General features: G+C 34.2%; 1 protein-coding gene across 1 annotated transcript; it reads left to right on the top strand.

The window, feature by feature from the left end:
• Positions 1–4,638: 4,638 nt before the first annotated feature.
• LOC132561752 (protein SFI1 homolog) lies at positions 4,639–25,610 on the top strand. The gene is made up of 29 exons (XM_060226453.1): positions 4,639–5,005; positions 6,158–6,364; positions 6,814–6,885; positions 6,999–7,109; positions 7,769–7,863; positions 8,129–8,246; positions 8,674–8,776; positions 10,266–10,422; positions 10,840–11,001; positions 11,220–11,290; positions 11,683–11,775; positions 13,143–13,240; positions 13,779–13,845; positions 14,717–14,847; positions 15,855–15,936; positions 16,236–16,328; positions 16,693–16,778; positions 16,976–17,051; positions 17,222–17,394; positions 17,993–18,095; positions 18,414–18,510; positions 19,976–20,136; positions 20,383–20,532; positions 21,696–21,872; positions 22,161–22,453; positions 22,832–22,921; positions 23,245–23,838; positions 24,189–24,294; positions 24,722–25,610. The coding sequence occupies exons 1-29, from the start codon at positions 4,701–4,703 to the stop codon at positions 24,833–24,835; spliced, it is 4,185 nt and encodes a 1,394-aa protein (XP_060082436.1). The 5' UTR covers positions 4,639–4,700; the 3' UTR covers positions 24,836–25,610.
• Positions 25,611–26,041: the final 431 nt, after the last annotated feature.

Raw genomic sequence — 26,041 nt, 5'->3', positions numbered from 1 at the left:
TGTTATAGGTAACTCGTGTTACATGTAGGCTGTCATAGGTAACTCGTGTTACATGCAGGCTGTTATAGGTAACTCATGTTACATGTAGGCTGTTAAAGGTAACTCGTGTTACATGTAGTCTGTCATAGGTAACTCATGTTACATGTAGGCTGTCATAGGTAACTCGTGTTACATGTAGGCTGTCATAGGTAACTCGTGTTACATGTAGGATGTTATAGGTAACTCGTGTTACATGTAGGCTGTTATAGGTAACTCGTGTTACATGTAGGCTGTCATAGGTAACTCGTGTTACATGTAGGATGTCATAGGTAACTCGTGTTACATGTAGGCTGTTATAGGTAACTCGTGTTACATGTAGGCTGTTATAGGTAACTCATGTTACATGTAGGCTGTTATAGGTAACTCGTGTTACATGTAGGCTGTTATAGGTAACTCGTGTTACATGTCGGCTGTTATAGGTAACTCGTGTTACATGTAGGCTGTTAAAGGTAACTCGTGTTACATGTAGGCTGTTATTGGTAACTCGTGCTACATGTAGGCTGTCATAGGTAACTCGTGTTACATGCAGGCTGTCATAGGTAACTCGTGTTACATGTAGGATGTTATAGGTAACTCGTGTTACATGTAGGCTGTTAAAAGTAACTCGTGTTACATGTAGGCTGTCATAGGTAACTCGTGTTACATGTAGGCTGTCATAGGTAACTCGTCTTACATGCAGACTGTTATAGGTGACTCGTGTTACATGTAGGCTGTTAAAGGTGACTCGTGTTACATGTAGGCTGTTACAGGTAACTCATGTTACATGTAGGCTGCCATAGGTAACTCATGTTACATGTAGGCTGCCATAGGTAACTCGTGTTACATGTAGGCTGTTATAGGTAACTCGTGTTACATGTAGGCTGTTATAGGTAACTCGTGTTACATGTAGGCTGTTATAGGTAACTCGTGTTACATGTAGGCTGTTAAAGGTAACTCATGTTACATGCAGACTGTTATAGGTAACTCGTGTTACATGTAGGCTGTTAAAGGTGACTCGTGTTACATGTAGGCTGTTATAGGTAACTCATGTTACATGTAGGCTGCCATAGGTAACTCATGTTACATGTAGGCTGCCATAGGTAACTCGTGTTACATGTAGGCTGTTATAGGTAACTCGTGTTACATGCAGGCTGTTATAGGTAACTCGTGTTACATGTAGGCTTTTATAGGTAACTCGTGTTACATGTAGGCTGTTATAGCTTCTATGGGGGAGAAAAAGGATGACGAACTAATCAGTCATTAGGCACGAGCCTACGCTAGACACACAAGTATGATTGATTGGACGACAGAACGATGAAGCGTAGGAAGATATGTATTTTAAGACATTTAGCCCGGTATCTTACGACTTAAGTTCCATCTTTATGTTATAACATTTACTACATAAGAAACTCCAGTTCCTGTTTCAACTATGTCTCTTTACATTGTAATTATGTAATTTTTTCACTAAAGACGCTGTTTCGCGGGAAGAAAGTAAAGAAATGGACATCATTTCAATTAGACTTTCTGCCATAGATAACATCTTGCCATCTTGTTGCATGATTAGTTAAATTGAGACAATGACAATATTCAATGGGACGAAACCAACGGCGGTGAATTGTGTTTAATGCATATTTAGGAAAGTGACAATGAATTCTATTAAATGTCAAACTCCAAACAAGAATAGTCCTAATCATTCTAACATTCGATGCATCAATGAACATACCAATATAAAGAAAGTCAACTTTTAAATTAAGACTTATTAAGACAAGAAAAATATATATATATAATTATATATACCGAAGGACAGGTAAACCATGCATTCATAAATCAAACGACTATATTGTATTACGTTATGATTTTATAGTGTGCAGACTCTACTTCAAGGAAATAAAATAAATCTGAAAAGAAAAAATAAACATTTATTAATTAAAAGCAATTGTTTTTTATGGGTTACTTGTTATCAATTAAACAATAACATGCATGACGTCATTAAGTCATCTTAGTCTATTTGTAACTTCGAAGTTGGAGATGGTCAGTCTCTGTCCAAATGTTTACCTCATATACTAGATATGGAATGGACACAATGGATATTGAGGTGTTTTCAGTGATACTATAGATAATGTTGAGGGTCATGTACCAAGGTGTTTATCGAGACCTTATAGTAGTAAATAGACAAGCACATAACGTTCTCGTCCTGATGAAAATGACGTTGTCAATCGCTTGGAAATGTTTGACGTTAACAATTTATTGTGTATTCCGGAGTCCGAGCGAGGATATGCCTTCATCATTTCACTGCAAGAGAGATTGCAAAAGTATGTCCAACAGGAACTGATTTACTATGGGTAAGTAGAATTACAGGTAGTGTGCTTAGTATGTATTTAGTTCCGCTGACATTTGGTTCTATAAGATCTCGCGAGAGTTTGATCATGTACGATTGTTTTCTGTCTTGTTATTTTCTTAATTTAATCCAAGATTCATGGACTTCTGTACTTTTAATCTAAGCAATATGTGCGAAGATCCCTGTCATTTCCAATCTTGACCCCTAAATAAAAAATGTCCGAAACAGACTATTTTACTAAAGAAATTGTGTATGAAAAGATTATAAATTCATTTGCCGCATAAGTTTTATTTTAACAACCAATAAATATGTAGACACATTTGCGTGTCTCGCTTTCAATTCCATATTTATATCTAGTATCCTGTTGTAACCTAAACTTTACGTACCATTATGTGAAGGATATTTGACTGGACATCTTATGGTAAGTGTTTCACTGTCAGATAACAGTTCACTACGCCATATAGCGGAACTACTTTGATCGTTGAGCAGATACCGAAAGCCTTCAATGTACCTGCAAACACTGGCCGTAAGCCATAAAATACGACATAGCTTAGCACTCGCTAGAGAAGAAATGGGTGTCGCCTTTGAAACTTTTGTATTTCGAAGAAGATCCTTATGGAAGTCATCCGGATATTTAACCGTGTGAAGGAAAGGACTAATTTCTCCGAGAAATCAAAGGTCATGATGTTGTTCAGCCTCGGACTGGAGTTTTCTGTGGTGTTGGGCAAGGAAGCGCCTCGATCGGGATGACAAGTGCTGGGAGAGGAATTTCTGTCATCGATTTTAAGAGGAAAATAGTGTGCTCTCCCCAATATGTTTCTAGATATAGACATCTATCAACTATCTGTATTCAGTGCGTGTCTTAGACTTCTTACATAAAAAAGACGCATAAGTGAATAGCACTTTTCAATATATATATATTCAGAACTAGATTTATTTTATCAAAATAATGAATGAATTTAAAAGCTTTTTACTAGTCCCCACTAGAAAAGCGATCTATTCAATCAGAAAAATTTCGCTTGAAAATACATCGCTTATGTAATTTTAATCCGATTGATGAATGGCGTATGCGTTTTTAGACAGTCATGAGGTGAAAACAACATTGGGTTCCTAGACATACCCCATGGATCGCGTTAATATATCATCTCTACAGCGACCACACTTTTTATTGTAGATCAAACCTATCTTCCAATCGAGACACAGTTTTTTGTTATATATTCGGCGTACATACATTTCCAAGGGGAGATAACGTAGGTTTGAGAGTGATATCATCAGGCACACTTTATGTGGTAATGCCCGGATATTGGGAACATTTTTTTCTCTCTCGCATTGTTTTCATATTTGTTATTTAGATCAGTTCGAAAATCTGTCTACATCAAATACTTGTTGTTTGTCATTATGTATCCGGGGATCTTGGGATGGGATGGGAAGGCGATGGTGTAGCCCATGTCCGTCCGTCTTTCGATCCGTCTGTCCGTGTCCCGTTCCGTTATGTCGCTTCGCCTTCCATATGATATCAATATCATAGCGTGAAGATTTCAATACATTTGGTTCATATTTATCCCCAGACTGTCATACAAATTTTATATCTCTTCATATTAAGGTAGCAAAGGTTAAAGGGTTAAAGGTTGAAAGGTCACATTTGATAATCTCTGCAAAGTCCGATGAAACGATGATACTTAAGGGAAATCCGTATGAAGTAGGCTATATGTAAAACACTAGTGGAGTACTATTAAGTTTTTCGTAGACACTCAAAGTTGTTTAAAAATTGTAAATCAGATTTAACTTAAACAAGACCTGGACAGTGTTGTACATGTAGGACGGACGAAAAATAACACTGAGTCAATCATAAATACGTGGAGAAAAAAATCAATCTTTGTATCAAAGGAAAATTAGTTAAAGACATAATGTATCGATACTGAAAAGCACTCGACAATTTGTACTATACGTGTTACTGTTAACGAAAAGAAGTTTCCAAACATGATGTAAGCGTCATACCAGTGTCATATAAAATCCAAGTTTTATCTGCAACTGGAAGAATATGGTTATTCATATCTGCTATAGCCCAGTGTATGTCAAGAGTAAAGGCAACATAAACCCTATACAATGTAAGTGTCAATCGGGTAGTACCAAGCAAACCAAAATTTAAAGAAAATCTGACGTTGCTTTATGCCCCTCGGACTCCATCCGGATCATTTCTTCGTTTCCGGATCCTTTAAAATATTTTTTACAAATAACCGGAAGTTTGTTTACATATGGCGGCGGTATTTAGAAATCATGGTTGTGTTGTTATCAAACGGTAACATGATGCTCAAATACAGCAATCATACCAAGGATAGAGGCAATGGATAAAAAGAACATAGACCGAGCCGGAGGGTGCAAAGGGAGTTTTGTGTTGCAGTCCGCAAATAAGAAAATGATTGTTGAAAAAAACGACCGACTCGGACCAACTGGCAGGTCTCCGACTCCGGGTACCGCACCAAAACATTCAGTGTTAAAAGAACTAAATGCAGAGTTATCCATACGTGCTGGACGTATGAGACTTCTTGCTCGAGCAGAAGAGGGGCTAGTACAAGCATCCGAAAGTTTTAACCCAAACTCCACGAAAACTATCCTTCCAAAAACCGGAATTACTGCAGACGATAAAAGGTAATGTGCCCAAACACGTTTTTATCTTTACAAAATCCCGTACTTCGCATGCACTTACCAGTTCATCATTAAATCTGCAGAATTTCATGTGTAGATAACTTCTTTCTTAATTTCTAAGATTATTACTTGAGATAGTTGGTTAAGATATTCTGTAATAAGGACATAAATTACTGTTTGATTTCAAGTCAACAGCATTTTCAAGCTGATGTACAAGGTACATTTGATCAAAGTGTTGTTAGGTTGAAATAAAAAAAAATATTGTCATCACCCACATGTGCATATTACTAATTAAGCTTTTTTTTAATGATTACGTTGTACTAGAAATTTAAAATTGTGCAAGTGCATCCACAGATCTCTGTTGACATTTTTTTGTATATTTCTCACCTGAGATTAATAAGGTTTTTGAAATTGTGAATAATAAAGGTGTTTAGTGAAAAACAACTTCAGTGCTCTGATTGATGAAAACTCCAAAAGTGATATCATCATACAAGAAATTTGTGATCTTTAGATCTGGTTTCCTATATTTCTCTAGTTAGTAACACTTTTTTGAATTTCATTTTGTGGCTATACATAAATATATATTTATCCAGCAAGTGGTACTATCATTATCAGAATACACCAGCCACATATATTTTTGCTGTATTCAGCGGTTAAGGAAAACAGATGCATGTGCGGTAATTTCACAGAATTACTTCCTGAATTTACTTAAATATTGCATTTAGAAATATAAATAGTTGTTGAAATAAGGAATATTACATATACATGTTGTCATAAACATGTTGATGTATGAAAATTCATAAAATCACTGTTATATCAGATGAAATTTGAAATTGTATTTCTGTATGGAGCAATTGCTTTGGCATCCCTAATCAGGCACAATTTAGTGTAATATCAACATTAGGTTAACTCAGATTGAATGACAAAATGGTCAACTTCCAATATTCTGATTTTCAATCAATGTTGCAGGATAAATAGAATATATTGTCAATGTCTTATAATCCATATTTTGGCAAGGGTGAAGAAAGCCATATGTGGTGAGCTACTTTTAAGACACTGACCATGTATTCTGTATGTACATGTATGTAAGATTTACATTGTGGAAAAATGAGGTATAGCTATCTTGATTTATTAAGTGTTGTTTTTCTCCAACAGAGGTGATGTCTGGCCAAGTGAAAATAAAACAAAGGATAGCCCACCAAAACAATCTTCCAAAATACCTGTATCTGGTGCTAGACAACGTAGACGGGATAAAATGTCAAACTTTGCAAAACCAGCAGCTGCTGTGAGGTCAAAGGTCAAGTCCTATCGACCAGGCTACACCTGGGATAGAGGTGGGAGATTAAAAGAAATCAGGATAAGGTGAATTTGTTATTTTGTTTATTTATCTTGCAATAAGTCCATGTCTAGAAATAAGCCCACCCATATCTATAACAGTTTAGTAGAATTACTAGAACTGCTTGGATATTCAATGCCTTGTAATCAGTCCATTGGTCCCTAAATAATTTTGAGTCAGTTTAATGTATGGGTGATAGTTACAAATGTAAATAACAAAGTGTAATTTGCATTTTAAACTGTTATAAAAATGAAGAATTTTGGAAATATTTTCATGATTTATATGGTAAAGACTAACATGTTTACTTTGTTATTTATATTTGAGTGCAATACATTGAAATGTAAATTTAACACAAAGAAAATTCAACAGTTGAAGATTTATTGCTGTCAGTTTCTACATTAGTTAATCTTTTAGATACAAAATGTAAACATGGTATTAATTTTATCACACATTATATTTTGTTGAGTTTTTTCAGATGCTTAGCTAGAAAATTTTCATCTATTTGGAAGAAGAACACCTTTGGAAGAATCATGCCATCAGTTGCAAGGTTAGTATCAGAAAAAAAATTCTTGAAATTAAACACACATTTTGTAAAATAAAAATCTCTAAGTTTTATTCAGGATCACTTACTATAAGTTAAAATGATTTGTATCTTTCTAGAGCACACTATCATAGAAAGCTGATACTGGCAGCCTTTAAGGACTGGTACGACATGTGGTGGGTTGTCCGTAAGGAGTGGCGTCTTCTTGTCCGGGCTGAATGCCATTATAGGTAAGTCATGTGGTCTGAGACTGCAACAGATATTTACCATCTGTGCAAAAATATAATGTTCATACATATTTCACAACAAATATAAAAAAGAAATGCCTAATGATGGTTATTTACAAACTGAAAAATGAAGTCTGATGTATGAATAAATCTTGAAACCAAAACATTTCACAGTACCCTATTGATTAGGTAGAAGGTATTGATTTATCTGCTCTAGCTAAGGCATGGTCAAAACATCTTCCACCTATATTTTATAAGTGTTCCTGTATCCATGCTCAGAAGTCTGATAGCCCTGGTACAGAGATCAGTGGAATGTTTCATCTCCATGTAATAAAGACAGAGTAACACCAAACAAAATTAATGTTTTATAGGTTTAGCACAGGGCTTTGCCACTTGTTAAATTTGAAAAAATACTATTATTTTCTTTCATACTTTCCAGTTGCAATATTTCGTAAATGTTGTGAAGTTCTTGACCTCGCCATAAAAGGCCAGTAAGATATAGTGGTATATTGAAGCTGTCTTTGTATAAGGGAAAACAGATTTTGATCTTTCCCTAACAAAAGTAGAATACATTTTTGAAGCATGAGAGGAAAAATACTGAAGCCTATCAAAACACTTGTATCAATATGTTATACAAGATAACATTTTTTTTTTCTTTCCAGATACACATTATACTCAAGAACTGTTCAGGCATGGAAACGCTTTGTCATCTTGCAGAAAGTCAAATCAGGTCGACTAGCAATGTCTCACAGACACTGTAAGTGTTAAGTGTTTTTGTTCTATTAACAAACTGTCTGTGCACTGTTTTATGGTGAATGTATTTTCTCATTGGTTTAAATACCCAGGTTTACACAAGGAAAAGTTTATTCTCCCCTAACTAAAAGCAGCAGTAATTGAAAGAATTTGATAGATTGTAGTAAATGTTCCAGTTTAATTGATACAAAGATTTAAGCGGTCATTATATATTGAATATTCAAATTCTGGTAATATATATATAACCAAATCTATGTTAATCTATTAAGATACAGAGAAACTAAGCCATAAAGTCCTGTTAGCCTGGATACGGTTTACAGCACAGCGGAGAGAGGAGAGAAGAAGAACCAGAACTGCTGTCAACTATCACAACACTCGTTGTTTAGGGTAAATATTTTGGTTACAGTTCAGAAACTGTTATAAATATTCTCTAATTGTATATATATCAGTAATTTCACAGAGACAGGCATCAGATTATTACACAAAAAGTTCACAGCTGGTGGAGAGTCATATAGATATGGGAATCCAGCTCCTCTCAAGTTTCAACAAAATCTCTTCCAAACTTAGCAGGAATAACTATCATAACTATGCATAGATGTATATTATTACTGTTAATAGTTGGACAATATGCCTGGTAAAATGCTATTCCAAAAGTCTTTTATTCCTTAAGAAATCAAATTGTAACTCTTGTTTTCCTGTAAACCAGTATCATACTTTTACTATTAGATTCATGTATTTTAGCTTTTATGGTGCTCAGAATAATAGGTTCTTGTGAGTTAGTTTTGTGACAGTCCCGATTCTTTTACAATAACAGACAGGCCTGGCTTCAATGGAAGAATCAGCTCTTACTTGTACAGGAAAGAGCTGACATGGAAACTACAGCACTGCAATTCTGGGCTTATCGCCTCCAAGCACAGGTATTTATACTAATATCTAATATCTTTGGACAAGAAACTTCATCTGGATGGCATAAAATGGGCCTCTTGTACCTTGTTCAGTAAGGGAACAGCCAGCTTCTACACGAGAAATTTGCCTTATAACCACCTTGGCAATTGCATTTACTCCCCTCCCAGCATGCTATCCCACAAAGTATTTTCCGAATTAAAAGCTGCACCATTTTTCCTAGTGAGTCGGATGGGCAGCTTATATACAGTTGTGGCTTATATGTGGATGGAAATAGAAATCGGCTGGAAAAAACACAAAAAAAGCAGGAAACGTACCAGTGCAACAGTACTAGACAGTACTTGGTTTTATTTACAAGTACCTGCTGCTCATGTTTGCAACTGAAACAGATTGTCTAGAACTGTTGTTTGCAATCACATACAGGATGATTTGAAGAGTGAAATTAAAATAACATTCTGGTGGATTTAATTAATCATACATTTCAATATAAATCACAATAATATCATCTGAACTTTTGTGGTTATTGCAAAGCCATTGAGAAAAATAACAATAGCTTTTTGCATCCTGATCAAATTCTAGAACAACCACCATGCTTGTTAACAATATGAATGGCTTCATGTTATTTTCAAGAAGAAATAATATAGGACTATTAAGAATTTGGTGAGCATGCAATGGCCTTTGTTAATATTTAACAATACAGACACTGATGAAGAGATTGTTTAGTTAACTGTACGTAATGTCAGGCCCTATATCTGTGCTAGACAATCTGTGAAGGTACCAAAGCCAAATGATTGCAATATTTGCTAGTTTGTATTTTTTGAAAAACCTCAATAAAGTTAACGATTATCTGTGTATAATTCATTTGCAAACTATATTAAATGTTTCACTGACAATCTGGATAAAATGCCCTCCCTTGTCTGTTGTATCAATGAACTTTGGTCAATGTAATGGTTGCCATTTCATAAAAAAACTGCCTTCCGTTATCTGTTATTGGTTTATCAAACGTTAGCAATAGTGGTCACCATGTGGTAAGAAGGGTGCAGCTTATATGTGGATCAATTTGGGAACAAGTTGCTGAAAACTAGCTCTTTATATACTGGCGTGGCTTATAACCAGGAAAACGTAGTACAAACTTATAATGATCACTGTGGGTCAAGGTCGTGAGTTTTTTGTTATACACAGACATAATGTGTCTTGTGTTTGGGCATATATATTCTGATTTGACCAGGAATTGAGATTTGAAAAAATAATATTTTATTACATAATTTCACAGTTTATTTAATATTTTTCTGAAATTCTTTCAGTTAGAGAAAAAGTATAGAATTCATTCTCGATGGAAATCATGATTTTGATTATAATTTCATTTTTTCCCCCCAATTTTCAATTTTAAGTGAACTTTAGAACTCGACTATAGGTACAAGCTGTATTGTAGTGAATTATATTCAGTCACTGCTTTCTCTGATTTACCACTTTTTAATTGTTGGCAATATTTACTCTTGGCAGTTTTGGCAGATCTGGCGAAGAAAGTTAGAAGCACTACAGGAAAGAGAGGCAAAATTTAATCTAGCTGTGAGATTTCACAGATACACCCTGAAAAAGAAATTACTCATGGGTTGGGTGAAGTACTGGCTTAGCAGGAAAGAGACAGGGAAAGAAAAAGGTAACCTTGATTTTATCATTTTATTAATGTAATTTTTGTTTTTCCATGATAAAGGTTTTCATTGTTTGATCTCTGTGAAATGTTTGCAAGTACCTTGCAAGTTTCTTTATAAAGAAATATTTTGAAATATTTGAACATTGTGATATTTTTAATAACTGCATTTTGTTTTAGAAATGGCTCAAAATACATATACTTGTGATAGTAACTGATTTAGACTTTGTTACAAAGATACATCTTATTTGACAAGGTGGATGGTTTCTTTGTACGGGATATAAAATGTTTAGTAAGAAGGACATTTTAAAGACGTTTCGTCATAGTAGGTAGAGCCTTTATGTGACCTTGAATACAAAAAAAACTAATGTTGCCACAAAACTGATACATTTAGATACCAATAACTTTGGTAATACTTTCTTTAAGGGTATGCTGTTTTGCTGTACCAGCGACATCTGAAACGCTGGATGTTCAATATGTGGGTTCGACGCTACAATATGAGCCAGTCAATCAAGGCACACCAAGAGTATATGGTTATACTTGGACAACAGTTTCAGGTCCGCAGGGCATTTGTACGCTGGAAATCATGTATCCTTTAAAGCTTATTCATTCAGGTAGATCAGATTTGAAATATTTTTGGATCATAAATCTTCTGTCAAAATTGCAAGAAGGTAAATACTGTCATTCAATTTTACAGTGTATTTCTTTAAAAGCATTCTTGAATTCTTCATAAACATAGAAAGTTGTGCAGATATCTGCATGATATGATGGGAATATGATTTGTTTATCCTTAATTTGATAAAAAGATGTTGATGGGATTCACAGAGAAAGACATGCTCACCAGATGGCAGCACAGCATTATATTCAGAGATTACTGGTAAGTTTTCCTCTTGTCTGACCATATTATGTTTTTCTGTTTTATCTTGATATAGGAGAGATTTAAAACCAAAACTATATATATTACCTGTATATTTACCTGTTTAGAATATTACACCTGTCTGTGGTGTGATTTGATGAAGAATGATAAAGATTTTCATGGTGGTTTTATCATGTCATAGTAATAATAACAGCAAATTATAGAGAATTTATGTTTAGCAAAATGAATTAAGATTTCAAAAAGAAACCTAAGTATCATTAAGTAAATGATTGATGTTATGTGTGTGCCTTCAGTGATTCAGAGAAACCATTTAGGGCACCATTGGTGTATTTCTAACATAATATTTTAAACATCAGACAAAAAAATCATATGTTGCCTTTTTTGTTTCACAGAATTTTGGTCTCTCCTCTCTTAAACTGAATGTTATCCAACAGAGGGTGAAGCGGACCAGAAATGAAGTGGCTCTTCAGCAGCGAGATAAAATGGTTTGTTTATACGCAAGCATCATTCAAAATCTGTTGTTACAATAGGACACTGTTATTTTATTATCTCCCTTTATCTGTGATCTGGTTCACAAAAAACTTACTCAGAATTACTGTATACAAAATGTACTGAATGTAACTGGCATAACTATATATCTATGGATGGCTATGTTACTGTCTATGTATTTATTTTAGCAGTATTCAATGATAATTTTTGCTTCTTCGAGTCAATGTGTACTTATGTGTACTTATTTTAGCATTATTCTAGTAGTAATATTTGCTCCTTTGAGTCAATGTGTATTTATTTTAGCAGTATTTTAATAGTAGTATTTGCCCCATTGAGTCAATGTTTAGTTATTTTAGCAGTATTCTAATAGTAATATTTGCTCCTTAGAGTCATTGTGTTTATTCAGCAGTGAAATTCTTCTTCCTGTTATTGGGTATCATTACATATATGACAAAAAATTTCAGTGTTTTAATTTTTATGAGAAAACAACTCCATGATAGTTTACCTGTGCATGGTCACTGTTAAAAGACACCAGGAAAACTATAGGGGTTATCAGAAAAATATGTTACCTGTTATTTGTGGTCTTAAAGCTTGTTTGGTTTCTTTGTAGAGGGCATTCTCTGACTGTTTACTAACAATTTATGAAGGATTTGACAGAACTGATTTTGAATAGCACCTCTTTATCATTTATGATTAAAGGTTTAAGATATCTCAGTCCTGTTTTAGAATTTTAGGTCACCTGAGATGAAGTTTTAAGTGACCTATTACGATTGTCTTTTGTCTGGCATTATGCATTGTCCATCATAAACAATTTACATTTTTCGATTTCCTCTCAATAGCCAAAAGGACCAGGGTCATGGTATTGGGTCAGTAGCATGCTGGGATGAAGGGCTATCATGTTTGTTCAAATGAATGACATTGACCTTTATTCACAAAGTCACAGGGGTCAAATATTCTAAACTACAACAACAGACAGTGCTATCAGTTCTGTTTAATAGAAAATTAAGCCTTTAAAACTTAAACTTAGAAACAATAAAAACTTTGAAAGTATGTATGTATCAGTTCTGTTCTGTCTGCCTAATTTTGGGACTACTGGACAGGTTCTGAAACTATTGAAAGACCTGAAGACATCAGGTGACCCTTAGGGCCCATGGGCTTCTTGTTGAAGCTCATTGTTAATGAAATGATGTAAATGACACAGATTTTCTCTCAATACTCCAGTTTTCTTCCACAGATAGACCCTTCCAACTCTTATGTCTGGGCAAACAAGAGGGATAAATATTATAAACTAGTAGCTTGTTTTGCAATTGTTGTAAAATAGATAGTTTATAGAAATGATGTAAGCTACTTTCACTATTTACAGCTACTCAAAACACATTGGGAAAGGTGGATGACTCAGTGTGAGAACAATGAAGAACTAGAACTAATTCCTCTAACTAGGAAAGCTATCTACCACTACAGGTAAGTCTTAGTGTAAATCTGTGTCACACAGAAGCTTAAGACATTTTGCTGTGTATTGAACTTTTTTATTGCCCTGAGATTGAAGATCTTGGCATATTGTTTTTGGTCTGACTGTCAGTTTATATGTGTGTCAATTTGTCTGCACTCAAGTTTGACTGATATCTTTGCAATGTTCAGTGATAAGGTCAACCGAAACTATTTTGATGACCTTGACCCTTGACCATTTGACGTGATTATTAATTTTAGGATTTCCATCAAATAACTTGAGATTTCTTCATTAGAATTGACCCATGTGAAAACCAGAAGGTTTAAGCTTCAGGCTTCAGTATGATAAACGTAATATGTAACATAATCAACATCAGATTTGGGAACATTTTAAATGAAAAAACAAAGTCCTCATCTTTTCTTTAATTCAATGCTCCCAATCTTGCCCAAAGTGAGTTTTCTTAAAACTGTCTCATAAACCTCTTTAAGTAACGTATTAGTGTTCTAACAATATTTCAGTAAAATTACATTTGTTAACCTGTATATTATTTAGACAAGTGTTGCTGTCTAAAGTCTGGCAGGGCCTGGAGATGTATGTACACTGGAGGCTCCACAGGAAGGTATGGTTATGTAGGAGGACTGTAAAAAAATAATAATCACCTTCTCATGTAGAAGTCGGTACTTAAGGGTAAAACAAGGATAAGTTCGGGGTTTAGGTAGTTAAGGATAAAACAAGGATAAGTTCGGGGTTTAGGTAGTTGAGGATAAAACAAGGATAAGTTTGGGGTTTAGGTAGTTAAGGATAAAACAAGGATAAGTTCGGGGTTTAGGTAGTTAAGGATAAAGCAAGGATAAGTTCGGGGTTTAGGTAGTTAAGGATAAAACAAGGATAAGTTCGGGGTTTAGGTAGTTAAGGATAAAACAAGGATAAGTTCGGGGTTTAGGTAGTTAAGGATAAAACAAGGATAAGTTCGGGGTTTAGGTAGTTAAGGATAAAACAAGGATAAGTTCGGGGTTTAGGTAGTTAAGGATAAAACAAGGATAAGTTTGGGGTTTCAGTATTGATTTACTGGTTACTTTCTGAATCATGAAGAAGTCACTGATTGGAACAGAAAATTGAGAAACAAAATAAATACAATACATATTCTTTTCTACAGTAATTGCTTCTAAAATTTCTCAAGTTCAAAACCACCCTTTAAGTCTATTGGACGGAAAGTCAATTATTATGAAATGAGCATTAATATGTTCTCACAATTGAGAACTTTTTGTTATTGAAAATACTCGCCATACACAGAGGTAATGAATATTCCAGGAATCTGCTACGTGTATCTAAAATCGATCTGATGATGAATTAACTCATGATAGAAGAGAAAAACACCAGACGTTAAATGGTGACAAAACCATATCTCTGTTGACAGTATAGATGCACAATTCTGCAGTGTTACTCCGTCATTTGTAAATATTATGTTAAGACATGTTTTGTCCTTTCAGGCCCAGTATGCACAAGCAGATGCACACTTCTACTGTCAAGTCATCCCTAAATGTTTAAACAGGATGGTGCTCTTTGTGAAAATAGTGAAACTCCAGAGAGAGAACCGACAATATGCAGTAGAATTTCGCAGGTACTGTCTGCAGAAGGATGTTGGTGTTGTGCAGTGTATTTTTGTTTTATAGTCTACAGTGTATGTAATTTACCATAGTGTTTATAGTTTCATCTGTATCTGTTAACTTTCTTCAATCATGCATAGTACTGTATCTTCAATAAAAATATAATCATCTTGGTTGAAAGCTTTTATATTGAATGTTAAAAATATGCATTTTTGGCTGTTTTAAGTTTTGAACAATAAAGAAAATTCTTAATAATTGTATTTCAAACACATTATTTTGATAATGGAACAACTGTTCTTTATGTTATCAAGCATTATTTTGTTTTAAAATTGTCCAAAATGACAACTGGAAAGAACTATTTATAGAAGTCCTGTTAAATTTTTACTTGACATGGCATTGGACCCGAAAGAAAAAGTCAAAATCTTTATTTTTTATCTTCATCGCCTTAATTTCCTCCATCAGTTTCTCTTAAACAGATATTTGTTTCAACTTTAATTATCTTACCAAATTTGGCATGTACATTTTAGAATGTCAGATGAAAACAAGGTTACTGTTACCTCTGACCCAAGATGGAAAACTGTTTTTATTTCTAGGAAAGATGTTCTGCAATAGTTTACTAGCTTAGAGTTACTTAATTTAGTGTTATTGATATTGTTTGTGCTAATTATAATGTTCCCAATGAGTTGAAATATAATGAGTATAAACAATATCAATTAGTAACTAACCTGCTATAACTGTCTGTGTTAATGTTGTAAATGTACATATTTTAGTCATAAAATTGTTGTGTTAGATTAAGATTCTACTAACTGCAGTTTCTGTTTGTTTTTTATCTTACAATTATTGTAGAATTTTGACTACTTCACAAAAAGTGTTGATGTGCTTAAATTTGATTATACCAAAATAAGTATGTATATAGTTTATCAGTTTTATCAGTTCCTTTTGTTGTCTGTCTCCTGTGATATTGCTGTTACATATCCTAAATCTCAATACCTTCATGTGTTTTCTATTTTACTTCTGTTAGAGAAAATCTTCAGGCGCGATTTTTCTACCAGTGGCACAAGTCGTATCTCCAGAGTTCTGACAACAGAATGAACCAAAGAATGGTAAATATGAATACCTCAGTTGTTATCAAACTTTATTATAATAGTTAATATCTTAAAACAATAAAAAGATAAATATTTCTCAAGTAATAATCAACCAGGAAAGAAAAATCTCCATTTGGAGAAATTCCCAAGTAACTAACATCCTGTTAAGTTTTTATGTATGTTGAGATTCCTCTTCTAGTCTTCAGTCTTTCTTGATAACATAAAAAAAGTTTTGTTCTATACTGTATGAATATTTCAGTTTTGATAAAATACAGAGTTTAAACTTTGCTGTATAACTAAATATGACATATCTTTAGGCTATTCTGCATTACGATGAATGTGTCAAGAAACGCTTCCTGGCTTGTTGGAGAGTGAAACTGGTTGAAGCTCAACAAGAAAATGAAAAACTGGTGAGATCTGAAATTCTGATATCTGCACTTTGATGAAAAAATGTATAAATAAAAGATTTTGATATTTATATATTTTTTTTATGCTTTTAATATTTGACACCTGTTAAAGGTTTTATTATCAAAGTCTTGTTTTTACACCCTGTGCTTATTGTTTTTGATGGAGTATTTTATAGAAACAAAAAAGGTACTATCTAGTTCAGGTTAGTTTTGAAAATGATAATTAAATAACAGGTGTACCAATATGATAATCAAGGGAGGATTTGTTTAACAGTGACTATCAGAGGAAGTCCTTCAATTTAAGCAGTACCATAGACAAGAAAACTGAATAATTTCCAGTCCTGACTCAGATATTTGATTTTTTCAGGAATTTGCCTATGATCATTACAGTACCAACTTGAGAGAGAAATGTTTCAGGGGATGGAGAGCACACATCAACGACTGCAAACACATGTAAGACTGCCATATTTGTCTAAGTCCACTTACATCAGACTGAAGCCAAATTGTGCACAAAATATTTGATGTTATTATTCTTTAGTAAGTGTGAATTTTGTCCTTTAATATTTTGTAATTATTGATCATCAACACCATGGTTTATCTGAATCAGATAAAGTCACTCCTATTTATGATGGTATTTGTTATTGTTTCAGCAAGAACAATGAAATACATGCTGCCAAACACCATTATATCAAACTTGTGTCCAAAGTTTTTTCAGCCATTAGAAAGGTGAGTTGATTTTTTTTTTGTTGGTATTTGCACGGAACTTCATAAAAATTCATAAAAATGAAGAATATTTAATAATTGTTTTACAGAAAATATGGAAAATAAGTAAAATTACTCTTTATCAGAAAATGTCACAGTAAACTGTTGAATTAAAGCTGACTTGATTATTTCAGTATGCAGTATACCAGAGAGAGAAGTATAGGAAAACATGTCTCGCCGAAGACTTCAGAAAAAAACAAGTTTGTCAAAAAGTCATGGCTTCATGGAAAGGCATGGTCGCTCAGGGGAGACAATTCAGATACAAAGCTGATCAAATGTACCAGGAAAAATCTACATCACTTCTCAGGTAGAGTGACATTATTGGGGGTTAAAATACATTTAGAACTTACTTCAAATCTGTGATGTTTTTATGTATGTTGTTTTTATTGAATCTTAAGAAGGAATAATAAGGTAGATGAGAACGTCAGCTTTTTGTGAACCAATGACAATCTATAGATGATTTAAAGATTTGTGTTGTTTTCCTGTCAGGTACATTATCACCAAATAGTATATGATGTGTTGCTAATTCATTTTATATATTGGCAAAATTAGAAAAGAGATTTTGTCATTTTTGAAGATGAAATATTCAGATATATGTAAATGTACACTTTGAATGTTATATAAAATCTCAGTTCTGTTCTGAATGAATAGATAAACTTATACCAATAAATGGAGACAAAAGATTCAGGAGCTGATACAGACATTTATGTCTTGTCCACTTCCAGACAAGGGCAATAACAATTAATGTTATGGACATTATCTGCCTTTGACCATTCCAATACATTACAAAGACTGCAATATCAATGTCTTTATAAGTTGGTTGTGTTTCATTAAAACAAGTCAATATTTCAATTGTTTTCACTATTTGGATTTCCTAAATGAAACCAGTTGGGCCTATTTTACAGAAATGCACTGAAGACTTGGCATGAGAATGTTGAGACTCAAATTCTAGATAAGATTATAAACCAGACTGCAGATTTACACCGCAACAGACGACTTCTGGGAAAGGTAAATATACACCAGTTCTGTTTATTTCATCAGCCATAGAAATATAGAAGTGATTTTAGCATTAATGAGTAATATTTCTTTCATTTACTAAAGGGAATTGTGAGTAAATTTATTTTTCAGCACTCCCAAATTGAATAACACCTGCATTGCTTTTGCAGAAATTTCTTTTTCCTTTCTTTTGTTAAGACCCAGAGAAATCTTGAGCTCGGACAGTGACATTGCTGCACAAAGTGGCTAAGTTAGTGTACTTAAAAAGTGTGTAATCAAGGAAAGATAATTCTGTTTTGTAGTATTGAATGATGACATATTTATCGTTAGGTGCTGACTACTTGGCATAGATATGCTGCAATACATGCTTACAAGAAGTCGGAGACCAGACATTGGGTGGAGGCAACACAGGAGGTGCTGAATAGGAGTCAGTATTCTGTCGCATTATATCCACTGTATACTTATTCTGTCTTATATTCAGCAGATCCTTTATGCCTTTTGAAATTTTCATCCCAATATGAATTTGTTAATTACATATATATATCAGAATGTTTAAATTCTGAGTGTCCAGTACATATGCAGAAATCTAATTTAATTTGTGACACGTCCAACTTTGTATGAAATTTGATATGAAAGCACTTACACTTAACTAATCTAATTTCATCATTATTCTGCTTGTCAAAATTGTTCTGAATTACCAAAGATTTCTTTCTAACCCTGCTTTGAATAATTAATTTTTTTTATTAAAGTTAGTTCAGTTGAAAAATAAAATGAAAGTTAAACCAATGGACAGTGAAAACTGCCTAATGGTATGTGTCATTTGTTAGAGGAAAATATTGTTAACTGATCTTGACCCTTTGGGTCAGATGACCTATAGCCATCGTGCTTCGTCCGTCGTCGTCTGCCGTGCCCGTCCGCCGTGCATAAACTTTTCATTCAAACAACTTCTTCTCAAATACTAGAAGGTCTAGGGGGCTAATACTTGGCACAGAGGATACTGGCATGGAGCTCTACCAAGTTTGTTCAAATGAATGACCTCAACCCATTTTAAAGGTCACAGGGGTCAAATATGTTAAAATCTTTAAACAACTTCTTCTCATTAACCAAAAGGCTCAGAGTGTAGATATTGGGCCTGTGACATGCTGGGATGAAGTGCTACTAAGTTTGTTCAAGTGAACGACTTGACCCACGTTCAAGGTCACAGGGGCCAAATATGTTAAAATCTTTAAACGACTTCTCCTCAATAACCAAAAGGCTCAGATTGCTGATATTGTGCCTGTGGCATACTGGGATGAAAGGCTATCAAGTTTGTTCAAATGAATGACCTTGAACAACTTTCAAGGTCACAGGGGTCAAATATGTTAAAATCTTTAAATAACTTCTTCTCAAATACTGGAAGGCCTAGGGGGCCAATACTTGGCCCATAGCATGCTGGCATGGAGCCCTGCAAAGTTTGTTCAAATGAATGACCTTGGCCCACTTTCAAGGTCACAGGGGTCAAATATGTTAAAATATACAAAGGACTTCATCTCAATAAGCAAAAGTCTATGAGTGCCGATATTGGGTCTGTAGCATGCTGGGAGGAAAGGCTACCAAGTTTATTCAAATGAATGACCTCGACCCACTTTCAAGGTCACAGGGGTCAAATATGTTAAAATATACAAACGACTTCTTCTCAACCAGCAAAAGTCCATGAGTGCTGATATTGGGCCTGTAAGATGCTTGGAGGAGAGGCTACCAAGTTTGTTCAAATGAATGACCTCAACCCACTTTCTAGGTTTGGCTTGCTTTTTGTCAGATGACCGTTAAGGCCCATGGGCCTCTTGTAAATGTATAGAAAAGAATGACTATGTATAAAAATTGATTAGGACTTCATTTGTATATCTGTACAGATAAACTTCAGCGATACTTTGGCCAATGGCGACTTGCCAGGGAGAGGTCACTTCTTTACCAGCTACGACAGGCCCAAGCTGAACAACATCACAAACGTTACATACTACAGCAGATGTTTAAAGCCTGGGAAACATTCACAGAGCAGTCTCGCTCGAAAAAGGTACAAGAACAATGTCTATGGTGTTTATATAATATATATGATATTATAAAGAAAGAACCAAATATAATATTTTTGGAGAAGTAGATTTTTCTTTTAAGTATAATGATTACAAATAATAACATATGGTATGAAATAAAGATATATATTGAGGAGTCAAACTCAGTGTCTTTTGGATCATGTGATGTATCAGGCTATTCTTGGTACTCATTCTAACATTTTTTTTTATAATTTCTCACTTGATTTCAGTTGCTGATGAAGCAGTGTACATGGTTCAACAACAAGCGACTGATGATCTGCTTCTTTGCTAAATGGAAGTCCCAGTATTACCTGGCTGAGGAGGAACACAGGAAGTCTGGATTAGCATTATGGCATTGGAGCCTCGTGGTACAGAGAAAGGTAGGAAATAATTCATCACCAAATCACATTCTACAAACAAAAAACAAAGAAGGAATATAAGCTTCAACTACATATTTATTTATCATCAACATTACAGGGCTGATGGGCTATAACAGATGTGGCACTAGACTTCAGTTACACCAAGTAGATAGATAATACATATAATAGCAGAGTAGATGGCTAGGTCTGTATTACTGAAGGGAGTAAACTTGATAAAAGAATTCTTGAGAGACTTACAACTGGTAACTTGGTGTACATGTTGGTAGACACTGGTAACTGGGTATACATGTTGGTAGGCACTAGTAACTTTGTATACATGTTGGTAGACACTGGTAACTGGGTATACATGTCGGTAGGCATTAGTAACTTTGTATACATGTTGGTAGACACTGGTAACTGGGTATACATGTCGGTAGGCACTAGTAACTTTGTATACATGTCGGTAGGCACTGATAACTTGGTATACATGTTGGTAGACACTGATAACTTGGTATACTTGTTGGTAGACACTGGTAACTTGGTATACTTGTTGGAAGACACTGATAACTTTGTATACATGTTGGTAGGCACTAGTAACTTTGTATACATGTTGGTAGGCACTGGTAACGTGGTATACATGTTGGTAGACACTGATAACTTGGTATACATGTTGGTAGACACTGGTAACTGGGTATACATGTTGGTAGGCTCTAGTAACTTTGTATACATGTTGGTAGGCACTAGTAACTTGGTATACATGTTGGTAGGACTGATAACTTGGTATACTTGTTGGTAGACACTGATAACTTGGTATACATGTCAGTAGGCACTAGTAACTTGGTATACATGTTGGTAGACACTGGTAACTTGGTATACATGTTGGTAGGCACTAGTAACTTGGTATACATGTTGGTAGGACTGATAACTTGGTATACATGTTGGTAGACACTGATAACTTGGTATACATGTTGGTAGACTCTGTTAATTTGGTATACATGTTAGTAGACACTGGTAACTTGGTATACATGTTGGTAGGACTGATAACTTGGTATACATGTTGGTAGACACTGATAACTTGGTATACATGTTGGTAGACACTGATAACTTGGTATACATGTTGGTAGACTCTGTTAATTTGGTATACATGTTAGTAGGCACTGATAACTTGGTATACATGTTGGTAGGCATTGGTAACTTGGTATATGGAAACTCAGAATAAGAAGCGGAAGAAACAGCGACTCTTAGAGGCACTGGAGAGAAGAAGGAATCGTTTACTGCGACAAGGAGTTGTTCAGTGGCTGACCATGTCTTCTGATCTAACTGAGATGAGAGCCAAGTTTGCTGCACAACAACATGCAAAGGTTAGATTTATCACATTGTTTTTACAAAAGGAGTATTTAGAGACAGTTAATCATGAATATTTGAATAATTATGTAAATATATTAACAATCTAGTAATTTCAGAGTGGAAGGGAAATCTCATTTTGACTGGGGTAAATTGATGATTGTTGGAAAAATCTTTTCAATTGATACATGTATGAAGTGAAAGCAATTAGTTTAAGGAAAAAAAATTTCTAATTAGGACGTCAGGTGTTTGAGAAACCCTCTTGATATACATTAAATCCTGATGGAATGATATTGATCTTGCAGAATGCTTTTGTGAAACATCAGCTTGTCCAGAGATGTGCACTGCACTGGCGACACTGGACAGCAAAGAGGAAGTTACAAAGGGGAGATAACTGTAAAGTTTCTGTCAAACAGCCTATAGCTCCTCTGTCCTCGCACAGCAATGTTTTCTATCTTAAGGTCTCAGATCTTCCGGGCAGGAAGCAAACAGCAGCTTCAGAGGTAAGAATACCTCAGCCTGTTTTTTCTGCATCGCCTTCTAAAGGAGGAACAAGTAGTACTACATCTGGGCTGGAATTACCAATACCAGACCTGAGGTAAGTGTTCAAGTTAACACTGCTATATTGATATACTTATACATGACTTTATGGGTCTTCTAATGGAAAGGAAGGAATTTCCATTGTATCTGAAAATAATTCTGTAAATGTCATTGGTGATAATATAGTCATCAGATTTTCTTTGCTGTTTACACAACTCAATCTAAACTTTGTCAGACAGGTTTATGAAATGAGTCATTTCTAGATCTGAGATCTTTTGATTATATCCATTTGTCAAAGTATCGGCCAGTACCTGTAGATGTTCAATTGTTCACTCATGTTCATTTCACCTTCTTATTCAATATCCTAAATAAAATGGTGATTAAAACTTCTTTTTTCAATGATTATATATTTTGTTCTTGTCTGCCCTCCCGACAGGTTACAAGCCCGGAGAAAGCCCCGTCATCCAGCATTTTTGGTGGACTCTTTAAAAAGAGCAGGACTGAATGTTGAAGAGCAGAATATAACGTAAGAGTTCAGACATATTAGAAATAACTATTAGGCTTTTTTAACATGAAATTTCTTACAAGAAGTATTAGAAAAACATTAGATAAACTACAGAGAAAAGTGCTGGAAATTGATCAATTGTATATACCTGTTGTTGTAAACAAGAGTTCATTACATTACAAGAAATTGTTGAAGAGATGAATTCCAACTTTGAAATGTTGAACTTTGAAATCTTAAATGTTACATTGGTCTGTTGTCCATGATTCAGTACATGTTATTAAATGTATTGGCCACTGTTTCAACAGATAAATAATTAATAGATTATTTACATGGATTTGTTTCAGAAGTGACACACTTCCTAGTTATCCTACATCTCCTTTACGGACTGAAGACACGCATAGTAAGGAGGCAACACAAACAGAAAAACTTCTTTGTGAAAGCATGCCATCTCCTCATATGCCAGAATCTGATATTATATCACCTTTGAAGACTAATGTTTATTTTGTTGGGGATTTAGATAAAGATTCTATGCCAATGAATAAGAATGAATTATTATTACAAACGCCAAAGCTAGTATCCAGGCAACCAAACACTGAAGAGACTCAAGTTTTTATGCCTTTCTCTATGAGTGATCAAACAACTTCAAATAAAGTCTTGAAGCATATGCCAAAACTGGAGGTTTTAGAGAAAAGCAATGAAGACAGAACAGTAGAACCTCATGTTCTGAAGTCAGAACTTCGACTTCTTACCCCTGCGGATTTCATGACTCAGGGAAGTTGTGATGGTGACACAAACGCTTCACACTTAACAACACCACGGTCTGTCAGTTCTGATTGGAGTAACACAGAAAGGCCATATTCAAATGAATCTGCAGATAAACAAATTATTGAGATCAGAAACCACCTCAAAGAGTTTGAGAGAAAGAAGAAAAAACTCAGGTACAATTTCACATTAAACATGAAAGCAATCCTGTATTTACATGTTATATTAATTGGCATATTTCAGCTCATTTTTTAACTTTGTTTAATGAACCACATGTTTATTCTTCCATTGAGCTGAAGAGACTACTGTAAAATTATTAATTTTCTGAGGAGGATCTGAGGAGGATCTCTCTATTGATTTCTTGAGCACTCTTGAATCAAAAATTCAAATTTCCACAAAGTTCCATGATCATTAATTAGATCAAGTTTACTTAATTTTATTGTAAACATTCAAGAAATAATCAGATCAATTATAGATAATTTTTTTTTAAATTGCATTCATTTGTCTAGTTTATTTTATTTTACAGAAAATTACAGAAACAACATCAGCATTTGAAAGATTGGATGCAGCTTGAAGAGGGTAAAAGTCAACCAGATATTGAAGTCGACCAGGTCAGGATTGAGGTTGAACAGGTAGGGTAACATTTCTGTAAATAATAAAGTTGATAAAATGATGAAAAAATCCTGAAATTTTACATTAAAGAACATTGCTTTATGTATTTGTCAAAGGTCACCTCTTCTGACAGATACAGAGGATTACTCTCAAGCACTTACCAAGTTGTCATTGATCTTGTATTTCAAGCAAGTTTGCAGATCCATTATTAGGCATCATTAGACCTCTTTGTCTAGCTTTACTGACAGGTTTAGTTTTCATTTAGCCTCATTGCTATAGCCATGTTTCAAAGAAAAGCAGAAAACTTCACACAAAGTTTTCTGTCTGTGGATTACTATTACTTTGAATGCAGGTCACTGTGATCTAATTTTTCAGCTTAAACACCTTTTCCATGATAGATTTTGATTTCCAGTTAAGATCTTACATATATGTTTTAATATGTTACAGATGGAAGTTGAACTTCAGACATTGCGGAACTCTGTAGAAGAAGAGAAACCACATTGTGCCAAGCTTGTCAAAATTGTCACCCGTCTTGTGCAGGATCTCCATAACATAGACTAAAGAATGAAACCATTGTTATAATATGTTAGAGATAAATGTTTGAGAAACATACAGTACTACTGATTGATTTTAACTTTCCTTCATACTTATCTAGTACAATTCATTGTAAGATGTTCACCTAAGAATCTCTGATCCAGATTTTTATGGAAATATACCTTTTTATCTCCACAAGTTCTATTTTAAACCTTCCATGCAAAATCCTCATCAGAACCTCTTGATTCCATAAAATTTGTGAGATCCCAGCAAAATGTGCATATCACACTACTTACATTTAAAAAACAATCAATGTTTTTTTCCCCTCAAAAATTGGAACATGACCGATCAGAAAAAAAAACTTACAAGAAATGAAGTTGGTATTTGGTAAAAGTTTCATCAGTTTACTGTGTACTGACTTTTGCATTTGAAATTGAAAAATAAAACAAAATAAATATATATTTATATACATATTTATTGAGGAAAGAACAAAGAGGAATGAAATTTGTCTCATTTTGTACCTAAAACTAAGAAATTGAATATTATCAACACGCATATATTGACCAGATGCAGCTGTGCAAATTTGTGTTAAAGCTGCTGACTGCAAAAAATTTGTAAAAACAACAGACACAAAGAAAAATTGTTTTGGAAGGACTTAAGGTGAAAAGTTTGGAATATCAAATACTTAAGATCAATTGAAGGGAGATTTTGATGTATGACAAGAAGGTTAAAAGGTAACAGACATTCTACAATAAGTAAGATTTGGTGTTACAACATTTCATCAATTTAATTAGTGATATGATGGTATAGATCAAACACTCTGAGTGGTGTGATAATTCCTTGTCTCACTTTAGGGATGAGGTTAGGGGATTCCACTTTTATAGCTATGATATGACATCAATGATGTGGACAACAGAAACATATTTAGGAGGCTAGGAGGATAATAGAAAAATGATATTGTTGTGCATGTGCATCAGTTATGCAGATTGTATTGTTTATCGAGATTTCCATCATTGTTCTCTTTTAAAAGAAAAGTAGGCTGAAGAGCTAGGCAGGAGAGAGATTTTCATTTGATTGTAAACTCATGTTATTATCAGGCCACACCTGTTTGTTATTGAAAGAAGTCAGAATGATTATTATTAGGAAGAATATTATGAAACATTAAATGTACACGAGTTACATCAAGTAGTTAGTGTTATAGGTAGAAAGTCCCTGATATTGTAAACTATTTAT

The sequence above is a fragment of the Ylistrum balloti genome, unplaced genomic scaffold (genome assembly GCF_031769215.1).
Source record: "Ylistrum balloti isolate Yb309-2 unplaced genomic scaffold, AGI_CSIRO_Ybal_v1 Utg371274, whole genome shotgun sequence".
Lineage (NCBI taxonomy): Eukaryota > Metazoa > Mollusca > Bivalvia > Pectinida > Pectinidae > Ylistrum > Ylistrum balloti.
The sequence above is the reverse complement of the archived record's forward strand: the minus strand, read 5'-3'. Positions and strand labels throughout refer to the sequence as shown.